This window comes from Sitodiplosis mosellana, unplaced genomic scaffold, assembly GCF_009176505.1.
Source record: "Sitodiplosis mosellana isolate CC-2019 unplaced genomic scaffold, AAFC_SMos_1.0 Smas_scaffold_1, whole genome shotgun sequence".
Taxonomy (NCBI): Eukaryota; Metazoa; Arthropoda; class Insecta; order Diptera; family Cecidomyiidae; genus Sitodiplosis; species Sitodiplosis mosellana.
The window spans coordinates 2,537,703-2,557,407 of NW_022595244.1; the positions used below are offsets into that span (position 1 = coordinate 2,537,703).

Genomic DNA, 19,705 nt, shown 5'->3' on the forward strand with positions numbered 1-19,705 from the left:
CTGAAAACTGACTTGAGTGTGACTATGTATTACATTTGAAAACAATAATAATCATTTTTTTTCGTGTGCCACATGCTTTTTTGCCATTTGGTGGGATTACAAGTATTATGTGTGTGCATTATATGCTCGATCTATCCTCAAACATACACAGCACCAACACATGCGAACGCCAAACGCCAAACCGTACCACGCCAGAACATATAAATTCCGTACTCCAAAGTGCAATTGACTCAAACCAAAGCTGTGATTTAAACAATATAGTCATCATGAACACAAAGGTAAAACCAATCGAAAAGCGTTTTTCCAAAGAAAGAAAATTTTCAAGTGAACGTTTTTTTTTTGTTCGGTTGCAAAGTGTTTGATTATTTTTTCCATCGAGAAAAACGAAATAAGTTGAATTTGGAAGTGATCGAAAAATGGATTTGGCAAAATTCGTGAACAAAAAACTAAAATTCGGATTGTGTTGCGTGGAAAAAAGTGCATTTTTTTCATTGAGAAAAATATAAAATATCAAAGAAATTTTGCGAATTTCCAAAAGCGATTTTAACGAGAAAAAAATAAAAAAAATTCTGTTTTTCCGGTCCAATAGGTCGTGCTTTTTATGTGCTTTGTCACTTTGGTGACCGCATCACCGATCGCTCCAATTTATCCAGGATACGGTTTTGCCGCACCTGCTGTTGTTCATTCAGCTCCTGTTGTTCATGCAGCTCCATATGCACCTGTTGTTGCACATGCTCCACTTATTGCCAAGCACGTCGTTCACGAGCCAGTCGATCCAAACCCACACTATAGGTAAGGAAAATCCCGCACTTTTTCTCTCACTCGTCGATTTTCATGTTTTTTTTTTAGATTAATTTTCAAGTTTTTGGAGAAAATCTGGCATTCTACTCATTTCTAAGTCGAGTTTCGTGCTTTTCTATTTCAAAATTCTATTTCAATTTCAATTTCCGTTCAGTTTCAACATTTTTCTAAAATCAAACTGGTCTGTTTGCGCCATTGGAAAAACCCTCAAAGCATTTCGTTGACATTTATGCCGTTTGTTTTTTTGTTTATTTCAACAGCTTCAGCTATGGAGTGAGCGACCCACACACAGGTGACAATAAGCATGCATCAGAGACTTTGGTAAATGGTGTTGTCCACGGCAGTTACTCGTTGACTGAACCCGATGGTACAATCCGCAAAGTGACTTACACAGCCGACGATCACAACGGTTTCAACGCAGTTGTTGAGAAAGCTGGAGTTGCACATCATGCAGCACCCATTGCACATGCTGCACCATATATTGCACACGCTCCAGCCGTTGTTGCGCATGCGCCAGCCGTTCTAGCTGCTCCAGCTTATCATGGTCTTGGTTTATATCATAAGTAAAAGAGACAAAAACTCAAATCACCGCCGCAAAATTAATTCGGGATAAGAAAGAAAGTTTAAAAGAAAAACCACGTTTTTAATGCTTAATATTCTATTTTCAATGCCTTCATTCTCATTGTGCTAGGACTTTAATTTATTTCTCTTCTTTGTTAAGCAATGTGACAAAAAAAAAATTTCGATTCGATCACGGAGTGGTCTGTTGCGGCTGCGCTAGTGATTCGATCACTCTCTATCATCAATTTTCTATCTATACTTTCATCCAGCTTAAGAGAAATAAGCGAAAATTGGCAAAACAATTTAGAAAAAACTATGTCAAAAAGAAATGAAATCAATATCATCTCATGTGTATTACTTTTATGTACTAAACAAAATGAACAAAAAAAAATACATCAACCAAAACACCTTCACTCTCATCACACACGTTTTTCTAATTTTGCTACTTTGTATACGTTTATAATGCGCCAATGAGCAAAAACACAACAAACACAAAAAAATACATCTTTCTTAATTTAAATGCATTTAGCTGAATAAAGGAATGTCAGTATTAAAAAAAATTGAACTCAATTGTGTTTTATTCGTGTCGGCAATGGAATGGGATGGAAGAGAAAAAGTGATCAATAAAATGCTCGTTAGACAGGATTTTCAGGATGTCCCATCACCAGCGATTCAATTAAAATACGAAACAGCATGCGAACCAATCGCGCCTTGCCAAACTAAATCGCATAATCTAATTCATTCGATGAGTTGCGCTTTTTTACGGGCACTTAACTTGCTTTTATTACGCCCATTGATTTTAATGATCTCGATTCGTCGCATATCTCCATAAAGAAAAAAAGTTCCAAAATTCTCCATGGACCGTATGACACATACACACAAAAGCAAGAGAAAAAAAAGTCTTGTCAAGAGCATTTCATTCGAAAATCGTCGTTGGTATTTTGATGAAGGTCACTTTCTTCAATTTAAAGGGATTATTAATGACAAAACAAAAACGCAGCGCTTCGGATGTGTAAATTTGTGCGATAAAGTTTGGAAATTTTTCTTTTCTCTTCGTCCACTCAATGCTGTTCGAGCGCTTAATTCAAATAAATAGATGGCAAAAAATGTCATAAACTAAAAAAAAGAATGGGCAAGCAAGCGAGCGATCGTATTAAGTGAGTATGCGACGCAGAAAAATGAAAGCGAACGAGGAAAAAAAGAGACGGATTGAATTAATTCCATGTGAAGGAAACGAAATAAAAAGACGAAAACCAAATTGTACGCTTGATTGAAGTCTCACTTGTGCATTTCATTCTAATGTCGTAAATTATAGCGTTTTTAGTGATTACATAATTGTGCAAGAAGAATTCACAATGAGCAGTCGCATTCTCGACTGAACCGAATGACGTGATTTTGAATGGCTGGCAATAATAATGCAGAGAAAAAAATAAAATAAAATAAAAACAACATCGTCCATAACACACATACACGTTTGGCTTACGGGGGGACACTGCCATCAACCGACCGATTGTTTTACATGAGGCAACCGCAAAATGCTGAACACCCGATTGATTTTGGTTTAATCGGCTTTGTGCTGGAACTCTCGTAAGCACACGATGAAGAAGAAAAAAAACAACAAATCCTTGAACATCGGAATTTCAATTGCATCAAAAATCAGAATCGCTTCACATACACACACATTTAGCCCGAAGCAAACAACAATCGAGACTCTATTGGATGCATTTGTGCCCAGCATGAAAACAGGTGAATTCAATTAAATGCGGATTGCATCGCATTCAAAATGTTTTAGTTTCTTACCTCAAGCCATTATGACTTCCATAATTCATAACAATTTTTTTTGCTGTTGTTTCTTCTCTTCTCTCTGCTTGCACTGTTCATTCTCGGTGTGTGTGAGTGTTTGTTGATTTTCGAGCGATCTAAATAGCCATTTTTGGTATTTGGATTGATCAATAAATGATAATAAATTTATATGTACAATATTTTTTGTTTGAATCTGACGCCATCGTGGTTCAAAACGTGGTGTGTCTAATTACATGCCCGCGTCTCGTGTTATTTTTTTCCTTTGCTTCTTTCGTCGGTCCGGCTTACTTATGAAAATCAAAGCTCAAAGCCCAAAGCACATGACTAAACTAAATGACACAACGCACATTGTATTTCCACCGCAGAAGCAGAGAGAGAATGAAAAAAATGCTACAATTTATTATTAATAAATTGATTTGCTATTTTTCCGCGCTTGCCGTTCGCTATGCTCTCGGCACAATGTGTCAAATGTATGTAAGCAAAAGAGTCCAATCGGGTAATTTGCGTAACGAACAAAGAAACGAACAACAAATTAAATCGAATGCAATCGATTCGAATCAGCGTGAACATGATGTTTTTGAAATGGTTCTTTTTTTTATGTCACATTTTGGAATGTGCATCAAAACCCATTGAAATTCTCCTGAATTTATGAATCAATTCGAGGCAGATAGAGAGAGAGAGAGAGAGAGAGAGAGAGAGAGAGAGAGAGTCAAACAGAAAAAAACCGTGTACCAAACCGTCTGTAAACATGCGAATAAAATGTCCGTTGAAAATGATAATTAACGATCGACTACACATGTGACAACAAGAAGGCAAAAAAGATCTAATTTTCAAGAAACCAGATTATACCTTCATTCGGCATTGCTGCCGCAAATGAATCTCAAAGACTTTGAATGTCGAACCATTCGGCTGTAAAGTGATTTACACGGCATAAATGAGAAGCGGAGAGAGAGAAAAAGAGGTCCGACCGTCCGCTGTTGCATTTTCTCAAAGTCAAACTCAATTCAAAGTCATTTTAATGCAATCGGACTGCGGGTTTGCAGAGACATTTCAGACATTTTGGGCCATTGTTAGTTAAATCATTACCAGAAAATTGCTGATCTCATCCGGTTTGGTTGTATGCCAAATGAAATGCGCGCAAACCGGCATTTCTGGCCAAATTAAATGCATCTTTCGCTCTCGAGCGACATTTGTCATCTGATTTTATCTGCCCCAATCGCTTTGCCCGTTTTGCAAATGTCATATTGATTATTATTCTTTTTTTCCGCATAAATGTCCAATTTTTTCTTCTTTTTTTGCTCTCTCTCTCTCTCTCTCTCTTTCTCTCTCTCTCTCTCTCTCTCTCTCTCTCTCTCTCTCTCGCTCTCTCTCTCATCTCAATCTTTAATCTGCGCTAAACAATCAACAGAGAGCATTTAAAGTGCAATCGTAAAATACATGAGAGAATAAAGACCCTGTTTCTATACGGTGATTGAATAAATACACACAATTCTGAGAGCCATAATTTATTTTTGGATCTTGTCGACTCAATTTTTGGATCTACAGTCATCATCGTCGACGTCGTCGTCGTTGTCGTTTGCCTCACTCTCATCTCGATCTCTATGTCAGCCCACGAATGCAGAATTATTATGACATACGCTTTATGTATAATTTAACTGGATACTACGGAAAAATGCAAGCGCGTCACCATGTCTCAGGCAATGCTTGAAATGACATTGTCAATTGCATGTCAAACAAACGAATTCAAATAGAATAAACGAGCCGGGTTTTAGATTGAGACAACGTGCAGAGAGTTTGAGTATGACTTGCATAGCACCCGATCTCATCGTTGCCGGGTCGGCTCTCATGCAAAACGATGCAGAAAAAAAAACACACGATGATCAAAGAGAGACACTTCAACAAAGGCGATGGAAGATTAGGCGAGCCAAACAGAGTGACAATGACGGCGAACAGAATATTTAACTAAAATGCTATCATTCGATTAGCCGGCATCTCTCGTGAACAATTGAACAATCATATCTTGCCAGTTCGTTTGTTGTTTGAGTTTTCGCTTTTACTCGCTCAGTTGCTTGAGATGGGTTTCTCTTTTTTATTCCGTTTTGTCTTTTTTGCAGTCGTCGACGTCGCAGTTGCATAAATTAATTTATTGATGAAAAGAATCACGGCACACGAGAGAGAGAGACCGAGTGAATGCCGGGCGAAGTATAAAAAGCGTTTCTTTTGGCAGACAGTAATAGGTGGCACATAATAACAGAGAAAGAGTGAGAACACAGAAATGTATCAAACACACTCCGACACAATAAATTGTTTGACATTTTAACATGCTTTGAAAGCAACGAGACAGATAGAAACACACACACTCACACACATACGTGTAGCCCCAACTGAAAATAGAGTATTTTTTTTATCGCACCTTTATCAAACGTAAAATGTGACGTGGCTTTTTTTCGCATTTCGCCAACCAAGCAGCCAGCCAGTCATCGTAAGAATTCCGCCTTTTCCATCGAGACAGTAAAGTAGACACAATGAAGAGAAGAAAAAAACACTCCGTCCGCATTGAATTACAATCGCAGCTGTTAACATACATTAGAGTTGGCGAATAAAACAGAAACATGTATAACAAAACCGAGCGCGCGCGCCAGAGATCGCGCGCATAGTACACAATTGGCTCCAATAAATTCAACGGAAAGTGAAAAGAAAAAAGCGGCAGAATTGCGCCGCACACAGCCAATGACTGTGATATTGATAAAAAAAGAACACCGTATTTTATTAGCCGCTAAGGAAACCGTAAATATCGGTTTTTTAAAGCAAAAAAAGAGAACAATTTTCTACTGAATATGTGTGTATGTGTCACTGGGAATGAAAATAAACGTGTTAACCACTATGATTTATGCGAATAAGTTGGTCAATTTTGGTTGATTCGACAACCAATTCTTTTTTTCGTTGTTGTTGCTTGTCGTCCAAAAAAACTGCCTTATCACTGGCCCCAATTTAGGAAACATACAACCAAAGTATGCTGAAGAAAAAAAAATAATTCAAACGCAAATGATATGTTTTGATATGTTTAATAATTCTCATTATATAAATACGTTTTTTTGTCTTTCTTTCTACATTTTTTTCGCTTAACATATTCCGATTCACCATTCGAATCTCTAAACGATGAATTGCCATTCATACTTCGAGCAAATAGATCTAAACATAACAAACTAACGATAATAATAAAAATTGAATTACATAACAACAACACTACATTCTCGATAACATTATACAAAAAAAAGAAGTCTTTCAAAGGCTCTGTGATTGCGTTTGATCTCTCTCTCTACGTCTACGGAGCACTTAATCATGTGATTTGTCCGCAAGTTGCCGACAACGTTATAACAACGTAATTGAGAAAGCACACATTTTTAGCTAGGGTTTGTTGATATGAATCAATTTTTTTTTCAATGGATCGGTCTCGGTTGGTGTGTTTTATTTTTAGAAAACACGTGTTACTGGCGCAACAACGCGCGATGCAAATGGGAATGCTGGAGCCGGAACGGCTGCGGGGAATGCCGGCACAGCGGCTGGAGCTGGGAATACAGGTGCTGGTAATGCATGTGGCACTGGGGCAAATGGAGCAATGGGAGCGGCTGGAACAACGGCGGCCTTATGGACGAGTGGTGTCTTTTCAACAACAGCATTGAATCCATTCAAGGGGTCAGCTGTGTAAATAACAGTACGTAAACTGCCATCGGCCTCAACAAGTGAGTACGATCCTAAATTCAAGTCATTTTTTCTACATTAATATTCCATTCCATCAACACAATAAAAAAACCAATACCTCTGACAATGTCACCATCACGAGTTTCTTGTTGGCTTTTGTGATCACCGGTAAGTTGATCTTGAACATTATAGGCAAAAGCGTATTGTGGTGCTGGATCATATGGTTCTGGATGAACAGCAACAGCCGGGCCAGCTAAAACACGCGGAGCAAATTGTGCAATTGGAGCGAGTGGTGGAGCGACACCCGGCACCAAAACACTGCACATACAAACACCAAACAAAGCAACCAAAACAATCGAAGTCTAAAATACACGTTAGCAATAGGGGCAAAGAGAGATAAATCCATTAGAAAACCAACGTTCAAACTAAAACGTTCAAATGTGGAACGGAGATAAATAAATAGCCTGTATTTATGCACTACAAACTGAGCCGTTGTGCTTTTCAAGCAAAAACAAAAACTTTTCAATTTGAAAATCACACACTGTGTTGTAAACCAACCTTAACGAAAGCCATTTTTTGCACTTGGTAGGAAGAAGAAGAAAAAAACTTCAAAACAAATCGACCTGAAGAGTGTAATGAAAATATGTAACTGTACAAATGAGTGCACAAATCGGATTGATGCTTCTTCGGTTGGATGACGGTCAATTTATAACGAAAAATTTAAAAAAATGATTAGGCTGAAGCGGTCGATTAAACGCCCAATTGAAATCCCTACTGCTATCGAAAACGATGAAAAAAGAGCGACAAGCACCGTTCATTGAATATCAATTGCGAAAAAGTGCGAAGAAATTTGCGTGTGATGAAATATTCGAGTTGTGTGGTGCTTCCTGACATTTTCGATGGTTATAAAATACAAACGCGCATAAAATCGTAATAAATTGCATTGGGCAAGCAGCGCAACAACAACAAAAAATGGTTCAATTGCACGGATGCATGTAAATCACATCAATCAATACTTCCATCGACGCCAAATCCATTGATCGCTTTCATTTGAACGGAACAGATGCCATGTAATGGGGATTGTACACAAAAAATTTCCATGAAAAGTGAAATTTAATCGCCGAAAAAATAAGTACGTGTGCTACTGATGAAATCCATTTGCTAGAAAAACGACGACAACAATGATGACGGCGACGACGACGACGACGACGCACAACACACTCCAATTGAAAAATTAGTATTCCGTGTTTATCTCACTGTTAATGGTAGCGACACAAGAAAATTTGCGTATTTTTTATTTGTGAATGAAACCATAACGGATTTACATAAAAGAGCAGCGGAAAAAACACATTCACCCAACATGATCTTGAGTCATATGCTGGCAGACGTTGTTTTTTTTTTCTCTTTTCTTTCTTTTGGAACTGACACCGGAAAATTTATATCGTTGAAAATGTTTTGTAAATATTTACGAATGAATGCGTCTAAATAATAATACTTAATTGCAATCTCATTTACTCTAATCGTGAGCAATTTCTTTCGTTATTTCATATTTTTTATATGCACAAGCGTGTGCTCAACGGCTGGGAAATGTTACTCATTAAATATTACGTGGCTGAAAATTTGGTGTGTTCCACAAAGAAAATACCCAACTAGATAGACGTCTAGAATTATGGCAGCGATGAAAATACATTTTTTATTTTCATTCGTGTGACATTTGTGAAACCAAAGATTGAGCCTAAGGCATGCAGTGAGACAAAAACACACACTCTCAATGGTGGCATTTTAATTAAACCTATGCATTCATTTTTCACTTCAATCGAAAATTTATTTGTTTATTATTCACGCATGTCCGTAGGTTAAAACAAATTTGATTTTAATGCTGGCACATTAATCGATATGGCAAGTGTGTGTGTGTGTGCACGAGCTTTTTTCTTCCTCTCTTTGGTGCGATGATGCATAGGCGTTAGATTGCATACCATACACATCGTGTGCCTATGACAACACAAACCGTATTAATTGCTTATAAATGATACATTTACACATTTTTATGCATTGTGGCACATTGTTTTCGATGCAAATGAGCAAATCAGCCAGTCGAACGCAGTCGAAATTGAATGAAATACCGCTTCATTCAATTATATAATTTGATTTGGATTTTTAGACAAAGCAACAAGAAAAGACGAAAAATGTATGTGAAGGAACTGCAATTGAATTCACTCGGAATATTTTAAATCGCCCAACAGGAACAAGTATTGAATGACATCACAACGGCTTTAAATCAGTTTTCATTCCGTTGGCATTGTTTCAAATCCAGAATCTGACGCAAATGTATGAGATCCGTGAGTGAATCATCGCCATCGAGCGAACCACAAGCAATGCGAACATGTTTACGTTTAGTTTGGGATTAATTGCATTTTATCTCGCTTTTCTAACTCCGTTAATCTCAATTGCACAATTTTATTTATCGCACCGTTTGATCTCATTGTCGAAAAAATGAACAATGCACAAATATTCGAATTTATGGTGCTTTAGCCAGTGTGCAAAGCCTCAATGCCTTCTTTTTGGCCGAGATAAACAAACGATGCAGTTTCTTATCAATTTCTGCGAGATAGTTTTCAGCTATAAAATCGAATGGGAAGTTCGATGCAGTTATCAGTTGTGATTATTCTACGATCTAATCCGTGGTTCAAAGCTAAGAATTCAAAGGAACGAATTCAAAAGTCTTAATCGAAATTCAGGAAAAAGACGTGAAAATTAATTTCGAAAATTTACAACTCTTAAATTCGAGCGTTCAGTTGGAATTTGATTTCGTCGTCTTCAGAATGAATCTAACATTGTTCGGTGCGATTGCTTTGTTTGCGTTTGTGTCTGATACAAGTGCCCAATTGGGTCCGGCGCCAGCTGAAATAACGAATTTATTTGCACCACCAGCCGCTGCCTCTGGTTGGTTAATCGGGCAAGAATCATCGAAAAATGCCGTCAACGTTGCGGTGAATAACGCAATTTCAAAAGTGAATGTAACCGAATTGCCGCCAGAGCTTCAGGTATATTTAATTTGAACTTAAAGTGTTTTCAAATGAAATCATCATCATTTTTGTTGTTTAAATATTTATAGCAAGAATTGCAACAGGCATTAGTTGACGCTGAATTCGGCTTAGCATCGTGCGATGATTTGCTGTTGTCGCCATGGAGTATATGGCGCTACAAAATTTGCAAATTCCAAGAGTTGGCCAAGTTAAAATTGAAAATTCAAGAAATCAAATTGAAGGCACAAGCATATGTCACATCGACAACAACACCGGCCACCACGTCGACATTTCAGACTACTGCAACCGCTCAGTCAAGTTCTGTCGCAGCTTAGCCGCTTCATCACCGAATTATTCGAGCAAACACAACGCAATGTATTCATGATGTTCAAAACGGACCAACGAAATGTTACCCTCATATTTAAGCTACAATAATTCATTCATGTTCATGCATAGAATAAAAGAAGAAATAAACGAATGATGCAATATAATTTTGTGCATTGGTTTTAATTGATGCAAGTTGCAAAATGATATGGACATTTTTCGGGGGACATGTGACTAAATCGGATCAATTTGGTAGAAACAAAGGAATTGCTCTTTTTTACTTTGGAATTTTTCTGAAAAGAAGAAAAAAACGTGCGAATAACTTTGTGGTGTTCAGAGTTTGGGCACATTTTTCCATACGCTTTCGCTTCAACACACACACACACCAAGCGACAATTATTATTTATGTAAATTAATAGGTACACACACAAACGTCTAATTTCTATTACGAGGTAAACCACAATGGCAACGCACATAATATGCCGAACGAACAATCACAAGAAACTTTGGTGCACTGTTTGTGCCAAGCGATAGCGAAAAAAAAATAATTATCAAACCCATTCAATATTCGACACAAAAATTATCTGAACCCATTCAAACGATATCTATTTTTGGATCTCTCTCTCTCTCTCTCTGCTGTGCACTCTCATAATAATGCTCATAAGATATCAAAAAGCGTAACCAATTACAATTAAAAATTGTCAAACGTACATACATATATGCAAGGAGAGCTGAAAAAAAATGTGCTACAAAAATGTAATAACTAATTGCACCAATTATACACGAATTTATGATCTCCAGTTGTGCTGCAGACGCAGAGAGAGAGGGTGAGTGAGCATGAAAACGGCAATCGGCGGTTCGAAGCCATTTTTACCACAATGTACGAAAAATGCTGGCATTTTATAAGAAAAATATTAAAATTAGATACACATTTGCACAGCTCGATTTGTTGTTTTTTTTCTTCACTTGATTGTGTGTGTGCTCATGTGATCACGCAGCGAAGACAACGATAGCGGAATTGTGGCTGCTGCGCTTTGATAAACAGCCGTTCAGCAGCAATTTGATCCAATCAAACTGAGATTCTTAACGACAACGTCTTAAAGAAAACGCTGATCATGATTGTTTACAAGTGAATAAATCAACAATGACATTATCAGTTGTTGATATCGCGCTCACAGACACAAGTCCTCGAACTGTCAAACTGACGACATGAATGTGTTGTTTATGTTAAAAAATGATTTTCCTTCACTTCGATCGCGCTCGCGTCAACCAAAAATCCATGTCAATTTTCGCTCGACTATTGAAAGCTTCAAATTGCCCGTAATCGGCCACATTTCAGAGGATTCAAGGTCATTTGGCCCATTTGAAATGTGTGGAAGAATGGTATTTTCTTGGGCGCAGTGCAGACCTAGTTCACTGCTGCACGGTTTTGTGCTCTATTAAAATTACACTTAAGCGGATAATTGCAAATTGCACAAATTAACCCAAATGAAAGCAAAATAAACGATGGCGGATAAAACACGCAGTTATGTGTGTTTGAAAATTCCTTTGAATTCGCAGCCGTTTGTCATTGCAGTATATTTTGTTTCTTCTTTCTGTCTTTTAATTCATTCAACCTTTAACGAGACTCCCATTCACATTCACCCAGTCGCAAACCATACTCTTTTTTCTCTCTTCGTCTTCTTGTTTAATAGTTTGAGCAACGCATTAACTAGCACTTTTTTATTCGTTGCTAGAAGCTTATGTGAGAAAAAAGTGAAACATTTGCGCGAGCTGGAAAAAAAATGCACTGACCTAATAGTAAAACGGAAAAAATATCGCACATTTTGAAAAAGCCCGTTGTTGAAAAATGTCAGAGCGCGCGCATGGACGAATGAAATTGAGTTAAGAACCGTTAAACGAATCAGTTCGTGAGTTTCACACGAAAGCCACGACGACAAACGGTGCGCATTTGCAGATAGAAGAAAAAAACTGACTGAGACAAAAAGGCAACAAAAACTCACTGGCTTACTATCTAGCCAGCCCAGTGTGTGTGTGTGTGTGTGTGTATCTTTTTAAAATGTAAAAATTGCGTAAATGGAAAATCAGTCACGTTAAAACATTTATGGCTTGTGGTCTTGACGGCAGCTGATACAAATCGCACGGTGTGTCACAGGGCGAATGAATTTTGCGCGCGAGAGAGAGAGAGAGAGAGTGAGCGAGTTTGATTTGTTTTTTTCGGTTTCTTATTCCAATTGGGGCCTCTCACGCCACGCGCACCCATTACAATTCTTTTAAGCACATTCCACTATCATTGCGAACACTTGGACACCGTGCATATTATGTCATAATTGCACCACATGTTCTTCTCGTTCAACTGAGATTGTCTTTCGTTGGTTCTGTATGCCAAAGATTATGACTTTCAATGTTCACATCTGCCAAATTAGTTCGACGGCATTCGCACATTTCATGCGATTTTTTTTCTTCTTTCGTTTACTTTTTCAATTTGGTGTAGCCGCTAAGAGCTTGCTTTTCTCGTCGAAAACTTTTGGTTATTCGTCAACGAGATATTTGTCTCTATGCGTATTATGTTGTGATTAAAATGAATAACGATTCGCTTGGCTCAATAAATTATTGGCGGCGATCGAGTTGACAATTGCCATTGCACCTTCTATCTCGGGCAATATTTGACATGCTCTTTGCCCTTTTTCATTCGCATTTCCACTGACTCGATTCAAAATTTCAATAAATTCCAAAATCGATCAAAGTGTCTCAAGACCTTTGCTGATTTTGCGTACCTCAATCCAATTGAAATGTGTCGGGCGTGGTGCACGATCGCTCTGTGTTTTTCTGTTTCTATTTGTTCTTTTGCCGCTATTTCTGCGAAAGCCTATAATTTGTATGTATACCTCTTGACCATTCCTCAAGCGACTCAATTTCAATTTGGCTTCAGCCCAAACAACTCACACTTTTTATTTCGTATTTTACGCAATTTTTCGGCATATATAATTCATTGAGTGCGCTCGCGCGCCAACGACCAAACGTTACGACGAGAGAGGTAGTTAAAGTGGCTGCATTTGCATTGCATTCTAATGAAAAGAACATATGATTAGTATATCGTGACATGATAAATGGCGTTTGCGTTTCCATTATAATAAATGTAAAATTTTTAACGGCATTTTTCATGGAATAAAATAAGAAGGCAAAAAAAAGCCAACTGCATCGAAACAAGACATTCAATGGGTTTTGCGTCAGATGAAAATGAACTTGCGAACCGATTACAGCTCATTTTGCTAAATGCTTCGTTTGTTTTTGATCGGCAATCTTCAGAGTTTTTTTTAGAGACAACTTTTCGTTGTTGGTTTCAAACCATTGAAAAATGAAATTAATGACAACGAATGTGGCATATTTTGTCGTAGTTATCGTTGCAATTCGATCAAATTCGGCGAAAGGGAGGGAGATAGATAGAAGAAAAAGAACACAAAGGCCCGCAAAGGCCAAACTATCGTTAGCAGTTTTTGGCGTTATCGTCGACGAAATCGATAGACTTGTTCGGTTCATATGGCCATTCGCACAAGTGACTTGTAATGGGCTGCGATTTAAAAATCAGAAGCAAAAGACGACAACGAGCAAAAAAACCCGCATCGATATATATATTGAACCAAATTAAAAACTAGCTGACTCTGTTAATAAAAATAAAAATACATGTCGAACGTGCTCCAGTTTTGTATGTTTCACATTTTGCAAATCAACACGCGAAAAAAAATTGAGAGAGAGAGAGAGAGAGAAAAAAGTTGGCTTCAGCCAAGATTGAAATGATTTAATTTAAGTGCCACCAACAAATGCGTCGGTAACATGGCTCAAAAAATCCGCAAAAGAGTGCTGAAGAGAAAAAAAAAAGTGCAACACGCAGCAGCAGCATACGTATTTAATGCGAACGTTGAGTTTAATTTTTCAATAAGCCAATCAATAACCCAGATTTTCTTGAAATTATGCTTTGTGCGTTTTGTCTAATGGCCATTCCGTAGACCCGAGATCGTGAACGGTTGTTAATGTTAATGTTTGTCGTAAGTGTGATTTATTCGGCGTTTGAATTATAATCAAAACCGCTTGGTACATGTAGCCGATTTTAAGCCGACACTGCTGTGGCGTGTATGCATGAGCGGATCAATAGCATTTCATGTGACAAATCTCATTTCAAAAATGTAGATTAATGTAAAATATCCATCATCAACGAAATGGAAATGTTCAGTTCATTTTGATACGTGTGTCCGACATTCCGACACTTTGTTAACTAGCACCTTCAGACCGAATCAATTGTCTTTATTATTATTATTATCGTCTTCAATTGAAAAGGCCAAGAAAAATGCGCCGGACTCAGTTATTCTGTGCATTTTGCGTACATGTCATTGCAAATAATAATTTGACTGTCGTCGCACATTCGTTTTCCGCATTTAACACCCAGTCAAAATGTGCCGCTAGAACTCAACATCAATTACATCATTTCGAATTTCGCAAGGAACATATAATATAGTGTTAGAGGCGAAAACAGAAAAAAAAATACTTTCAAAAAAGATTATAATAATAAAATCTATGTGTAAGTAAATAAAATAGATGGCGAACGAATAGACAACGACACCGAAAGAGCAAAAAAATGGTTTCGATTAGGTTTTTTTTTGGAATGATATCCAACGCACTAACGTGATAGCGATTATTATGAATGCGACTAGTTAGATTTAATTGACGTATTTATTAACAGCATAAAATATTAATTTTGGTTTTATTTTTATAAAATATCAATTAGAAACGAGAAATGTTTCAAAATGTACATGAACCGACAGGCAGAAAGGCTGTCGAGAGATGGAAAAACAACAACAACAACAACAAAAACAACCACACCATGCCATACGCACTCAAACACACACGCACAAAAACGGTCCATTCGCTCTGGCAATGGGGCCGAAATGTCAATCGAAATGAAAAGATTTATATCGGCCTCATGTTCGCTTGTACCGAAAACTAATTCGAACGAAGAGAAAAAAAGCGAATCAGTGCGCGATCGCAACCAAACCAACCAGCCAGTCAGCCAGAAAATCAGCCCACATGCAAAATTGTCGTACGTTAATGGTATGCGATAAGTAATTATGCGTGAACTGCAAAATGAGCCGCTCAAATAAATTAATTTATCAATTTCAATTAGATAAACGGGTGATTGCCAGCTCGCAGCTGAATGAACAAAGACAAGGATAAAGGAAGACAAAAAGCAAACTGCCAACATTCGCAATTCAATGAAATGTTGAGAGAAAAAAAAATTGGTAAAGGCTGCAACATTGTAACGGCGAAAACACAATTGTGACCTGTTCACGATCGCACTTGTTGGAATTTAGAAATGTGCCGTTTGAAACGACATGAAATTAAGTGCAACACATGTCACCATGCGCTGACTGCATGATACCTTAATCTCGTTGACTATCGACATTATTAAATTTTTTCGCTTTATGTTTCGTTGTGGTGCTGCTGCCTTTTTTCCACTCTTTCCTTGAATGAACTGTTAATTTTCTACTTAAAGTCAAAATCAAATTCGTCAGCCCATTATACAATATTGTTCGCGGCATTTTCATGTTGCTGCACCTAATGTGTGCCAAACAAGATATAAACTGTCTCGTTGAAAAGAGTGAATAAAGGAAAATGCTTAATAATCTCGCTAAACTGATCCGAATATGAGCCGTGTGTGTGTTTGATTGAGCGGAGAGAGAGAAAGAGGCACGAAAATATGAAGAAAAAAATCGTTGAAAAACTTGGTTCGCATGTGCTCGATCTACCTTAAAAATATCATGTGTAAGTGTTAATCGGTGCGGGTAGTTGATATTGAATACGCAATGAACTCTATTGGCGTTGTCGCGGCATTTTTTTTCTCCTCTTCTCGCTATGGTTGTCGTCGTCGCCGTTGCTGTACCAAACCATTTAACCATACTTATGGCTAAGCGATTGTACTTTTTAAGCGTGTAATACACATATATGCAGATGTCGAGCACTCCCATATGATCAACACCGTACACATCTAATGCACTTCTCTTCGAGATCCGAAATTGCAATGCAATTTTTGGGTATAAATACGCGCTCTTGCACCGACTAAAATCAATCTAAGGTTTTAGTTCAAACAATTCAGACATGGCATTCAAAGTGAGTGACAAAACCAATTTCAATTGGATACAATTTTTATATTGATCCTCAAATAGTTGGATAAAAATCTGCTAGTTTGTGTGTACTCAGCGAATAAACGAGAAAACGAATATTCTCAGGAAAATAATCAAAACTAACAGAAGAAAAAAGCAAATTGAGCGAAAGAAAAGTGTTTGATTTTTGTGCAAATGCAAAAAAAATTTCCGAAATGTTTCGATTTCTTAGCGGATTTTTAGTGTTCTATTTGTTACTTTGCTCAATCAATTTGATTGTATACTATAGTGAACGATTGAACGGCCACAAATTCAAAGTGTATCTTCTTCTTTTGTGTTATTTCTGTGTTATTTAGTTGGTCTTGTTAGCTGCTATCATTGCCGTCAGTCAGGCAGTAGTTATCCCAGGTGCCGGTGTTGTTGCTGCACCAGCCTATGGAGCATATCCAGGTCTCGGCTATCCAGGTGTTGCCAAGGTTCAATCGATTTATTTGATTTTATTTCTTTTTTGCATTCATTTTCAACATCAAAAAATTGTTAGAATGAGAGTCATGAAAAATTGGAAGAAACAGTTCAGAATTTGAATGAAACTTTCCGTCGAAAAAAGAAATCCGTTGAAAATTTTCACACAAAATTGAATGAAGAAGTGAAGTGATTGAAAAATTAATTCAATTTTGTTCTGCAGGTTGCAGCTCCATACGTTGCCAAGGCCGTCGTTCAAGGTGATGACTATGATCCAAACCCACAATACAGCTACAGCTATGACATTCATGTGAGCCATTTCGAAGATGACGCTTACGGTTAAATTGGTATTCATTTCAAATTCTATCTTTTCAATAGGATGCTTTGACCGGAGATGCCAAGAGCCAACAAGAAAGCCGCTCAGGAGATGTCGTTCAAGGATCATACTCATTGGTATAAATATCGCTCCATAGATCATTGTTCCTATTTTAACTAACATTATTTCTAATGATAGGTTGAACCAGATGGCACCCGTCGTATTGTCGAATACACAGCTGATCCAGTCCAAGGTGCGAATCATTACAAATAAAATCACATCAAATCATTCATATTGTTCAGATGTATAATCCCCTTAATTTTAGGATTCAACGCCGTTGTACACAAAGAACCAGCAGCCACTAAAGCCATTGTTGCCGCTCCAGCCATCGCTAAAGTTGGTAAGTGATACGAATACCGATGAAACTTCATATACCGAAGAAATTCCGTTTAACAATATTCTATTCATTATTCACTGTTTCAAATTGTTTTATTTAATTCCAATTAAAACCGATTAATTTGTCCGTAAGTTTGATTTAAGTCTTGCACAAACACTGAATCGCATCAAATCCAAGCTAAACCAAAAAAATGAAAATACGTAGATCCCAAATAACAATTTACTCAACACCCTCCATTCGTTTTGTAATCTAGGTGTAGCTCCCGTTCTAGGTGCTCCAGCTATCGCTAAAGTCGGTACGTAACGATAATTCCAATCGTTTATTGATCGAACTTCGCACTTTTTTTTGTTTGTCCCCAACGATTTGTTTGTTTGCTTTGTTTTTTTTTTGTTGTGTTGATCTTGAAAAATGGAATAATCCGTTTTCTCTAATAACAAATATTTTCCCATTTGTACAGGATATGCTGCACCAGCCTTTGCTGCACCAGCCTACGCTGCTGCACCAGCCTATGCTCACGGTGCATACCCAGCTGTCGCTCGTCCATACGGTGTGGCCGCAGGATTTGCTTACCACTAAATCGATCATTCAACTACGCAACATCACGAAAAAAAATTAATACGAAACACAAAAAAAATGTAAATATGATATCAAATGTCATTTACCACATGTCACCTCTATCGCTTTAAACACAAAAAAATACCAATCTCCACTTTCTTCCTAAAAAAAGCACGACTTTTGCTTGGTCGAAATCAAATTCTCTTAATATTTTTACGAGTATATTATGTAACTATGTAATTTCATTATCGTCATCAAGCAACACAAAAAACAACTGCCATCTCAGCACCAACACAGCGTGAGTGTGTGTGTGTGTGCCTGCGTTAGACGATCGAACGAGAGCCACACACACTAAAAATCGATCGAAAACCACGACAATAATTGTGAAACTATCTTGAATTGTAAATATAAATAATCCTTGGAATTCATTTGATCACAATAAAAACGACACGAAAAAGGAAATGTGTTTACAAACACCCATAAAAAACAAATTGGTCTTCTTATTTCATCATCATACAAGTGAGGACACATTTTCTCTTTTTTTCCTTTATCTCTTCTCTTAAAAAATCTATCTTTTTTCTATCATTTTCCTTTGAATATGAATACGTCCACTGTATAATTCTCTTTGTTTATTATTAACTTTGATTAGTTGAACATTGTGTGTGAGCTTCAATATGATTTATATCTGTTAAGACTGTAGACCATGAGATATTCCTTTTTATTTTAATACTGAAGAAAACCCGTTGGGATTTCTTTTTATCTTCTTTTTTAATACATACATTTTAATCAATAAAAATGCAATTAAACGAATATATGTTGAAACGAAAAGTGTAGCAAATGTTTTTCATTTGGTTTTTTTTTGTCTTTACCAAGAAAAAAAACTCAATTAAATTTCAAAATTTACATAATTTTTTGTTGCCAGTCACTCGATTAGATTTGTTGCTTCGATGGTAAAAAAAGAAGAAAATAAGTTTGACTAATTTACATTCGATAAACAGGGCACCATAGGAACGTGGTGCAAGCAGAACGAATCTATATCATTTTTTTTCTATTTCGTTGAAGTCATTGAATTTACAACTTGATCTCTGCTAATAGAATTGCGTTTCGCACATATTTGCAATGCGTGCACAATTTACCGCGAACGCGATACAAACCGGTTTTCGGAGTTCACAGCTTTGCTCGTCATTTATTTCGTCTATTTCGAAATAGATATGTGTATTAAAATGCATATTTCTGTGAACCGTTACCAACCGATTTTATTAGCTTCGAGAGCTTAAAAATTGAACATTTGTAAATTGAATCAAAAGTGTAGATCTTTGGCAATGCGCAATTTGCAGCCTTGAGATTATGAAGCACATTCACTTCGGAAAATTCACTATTCGAATTTCAATCGGATAATTTACGTGGCGCCCATTGATGGGGTCATTCAATCAGCCGCACCAAATGCAATGCAGTTGTCTCAAAGACAACTGCCCGCGAACGAATAAGACGCAAAAATGCGTTACCATTATGGTTGAGGATTTTCGTATGTATTAAGGTAGCGAATTTTTGGCTGGAAATCAACCAAAAATTTAGATCACTAGTGCAATGCGAACAAATCGAA

General features: G+C 37.2%; 5 protein-coding genes across 7 annotated transcripts in view; 3 read left to right on the forward strand and 2 right to left on the reverse strand.

Annotated features, from left to right (window-relative positions):
• The window catches only part of LOC129576437 (neurobeachin-like protein 1), a 61,283-nt gene that overhangs the window by 22,121 nt on the left and 19,457 nt on the right, over positions 1–19,705 (reverse strand). The window lies entirely within an intron of this gene.
• Positions 157–1,927, forward strand: LOC129576481 (cuticle protein 7). The gene is made up of 3 exons (XM_055461676.1): positions 157–278; positions 590–792; positions 1,062–1,927. The coding sequence occupies exons 1-3, from the start codon at positions 267–269 to the stop codon at positions 1,366–1,368; spliced, it is 522 nt and encodes a 173-aa protein (XP_055317651.1). The 5' UTR covers positions 157–266; the 3' UTR covers positions 1,369–1,927.
• On the reverse strand, positions 6,200–7,567 carry LOC129576474 (larval cuticle protein A2B-like). Its single transcript, XM_055461664.1, has 3 exons — positions 7,426–7,567; positions 6,986–7,229; positions 6,200–6,920 (listed from the first exon to the last, which is right to left on the reverse strand). Exons 1-3 carry the CDS (start codon positions 7,438–7,440, stop codon positions 6,640–6,642), a joined length of 540 nt encoding a protein of 179 aa, XP_055317639.1. The 5' UTR covers positions 7,441–7,567; the 3' UTR covers positions 6,200–6,639.
• Positions 9,554–10,385, forward strand: LOC129576485 (uncharacterized). The gene is made up of 2 exons (XM_055461690.1): positions 9,554–9,911; positions 9,983–10,385. The coding sequence occupies exons 1-2, from the start codon at positions 9,690–9,692 to the stop codon at positions 10,226–10,228; spliced, it is 468 nt and encodes a 155-aa protein (XP_055317665.1). The 5' UTR covers positions 9,554–9,689; the 3' UTR covers positions 10,229–10,385.
• Positions 16,251–18,593, forward strand: LOC129576461 (larval cuticle protein A2B). Of its 2 annotated transcripts, XM_055461643.1 has the most exons (8): positions 16,251–16,379; positions 16,729–16,848; positions 17,058–17,144; positions 17,213–17,287; positions 17,349–17,403; positions 17,476–17,550; positions 17,801–17,842; positions 18,005–18,593. In XM_055461643.1, exons 1-8 carry the CDS (start codon positions 16,368–16,370, stop codon positions 18,121–18,123), a joined length of 585 nt encoding a protein of 194 aa, XP_055317618.1. In that variant the 5' UTR covers positions 16,251–16,367; the 3' UTR covers positions 18,124–18,593. The 2 variants fall into 2 exon arrangements, with proteins under 2 accessions (XP_055317618.1, XP_055317627.1); XM_055461652.1 differs by lacking the exon at positions 17,801–17,842.

Bases quoted from the DNA above. Each gene is read 5' to 3' on its own strand.
- LOC129576481 (XM_055461676.1), top strand. The intron at 793-1,061 runs GTAAGGAAAATC...TTATTTCAACAG, and splicing joins GATCCAAACCCACACTATAG to CTTCAGCTATGGAGTGAGCG.
- LOC129576474 (XM_055461664.1), bottom strand. The intron at 6,921-6,985 runs GTATTGGTTTTT...ACTTGAATTTAG, and splicing joins TGATGGTGACATTGTCAGAG to GATCGTACTCACTTGTTGAG.
- LOC129576485 (XM_055461690.1), top strand. From the start codon at position 9,690: ATGAATCTAACATTGTTCGGTGCGATTGCTTTGTTTGCGTTTGTGTCT. The intron at 9,912-9,982 runs GTATATTTAATT...AAATATTTATAG, and splicing joins AATTGCCGCCAGAGCTTCAG to CAAGAATTGCAACAGGCATT.
- LOC129576461 (XM_055461643.1), top strand. The intron at 17,288-17,348 runs GTATAAATATCG...TTCTAATGATAG, and splicing joins TTCAAGGATCATACTCATTG to GTTGAACCAGATGGCACCCG. The intron at 17,843-18,004 runs GTACGTAACGAT...CCATTTGTACAG, and splicing joins TCCAGCTATCGCTAAAGTCG to GATATGCTGCACCAGCCTTT.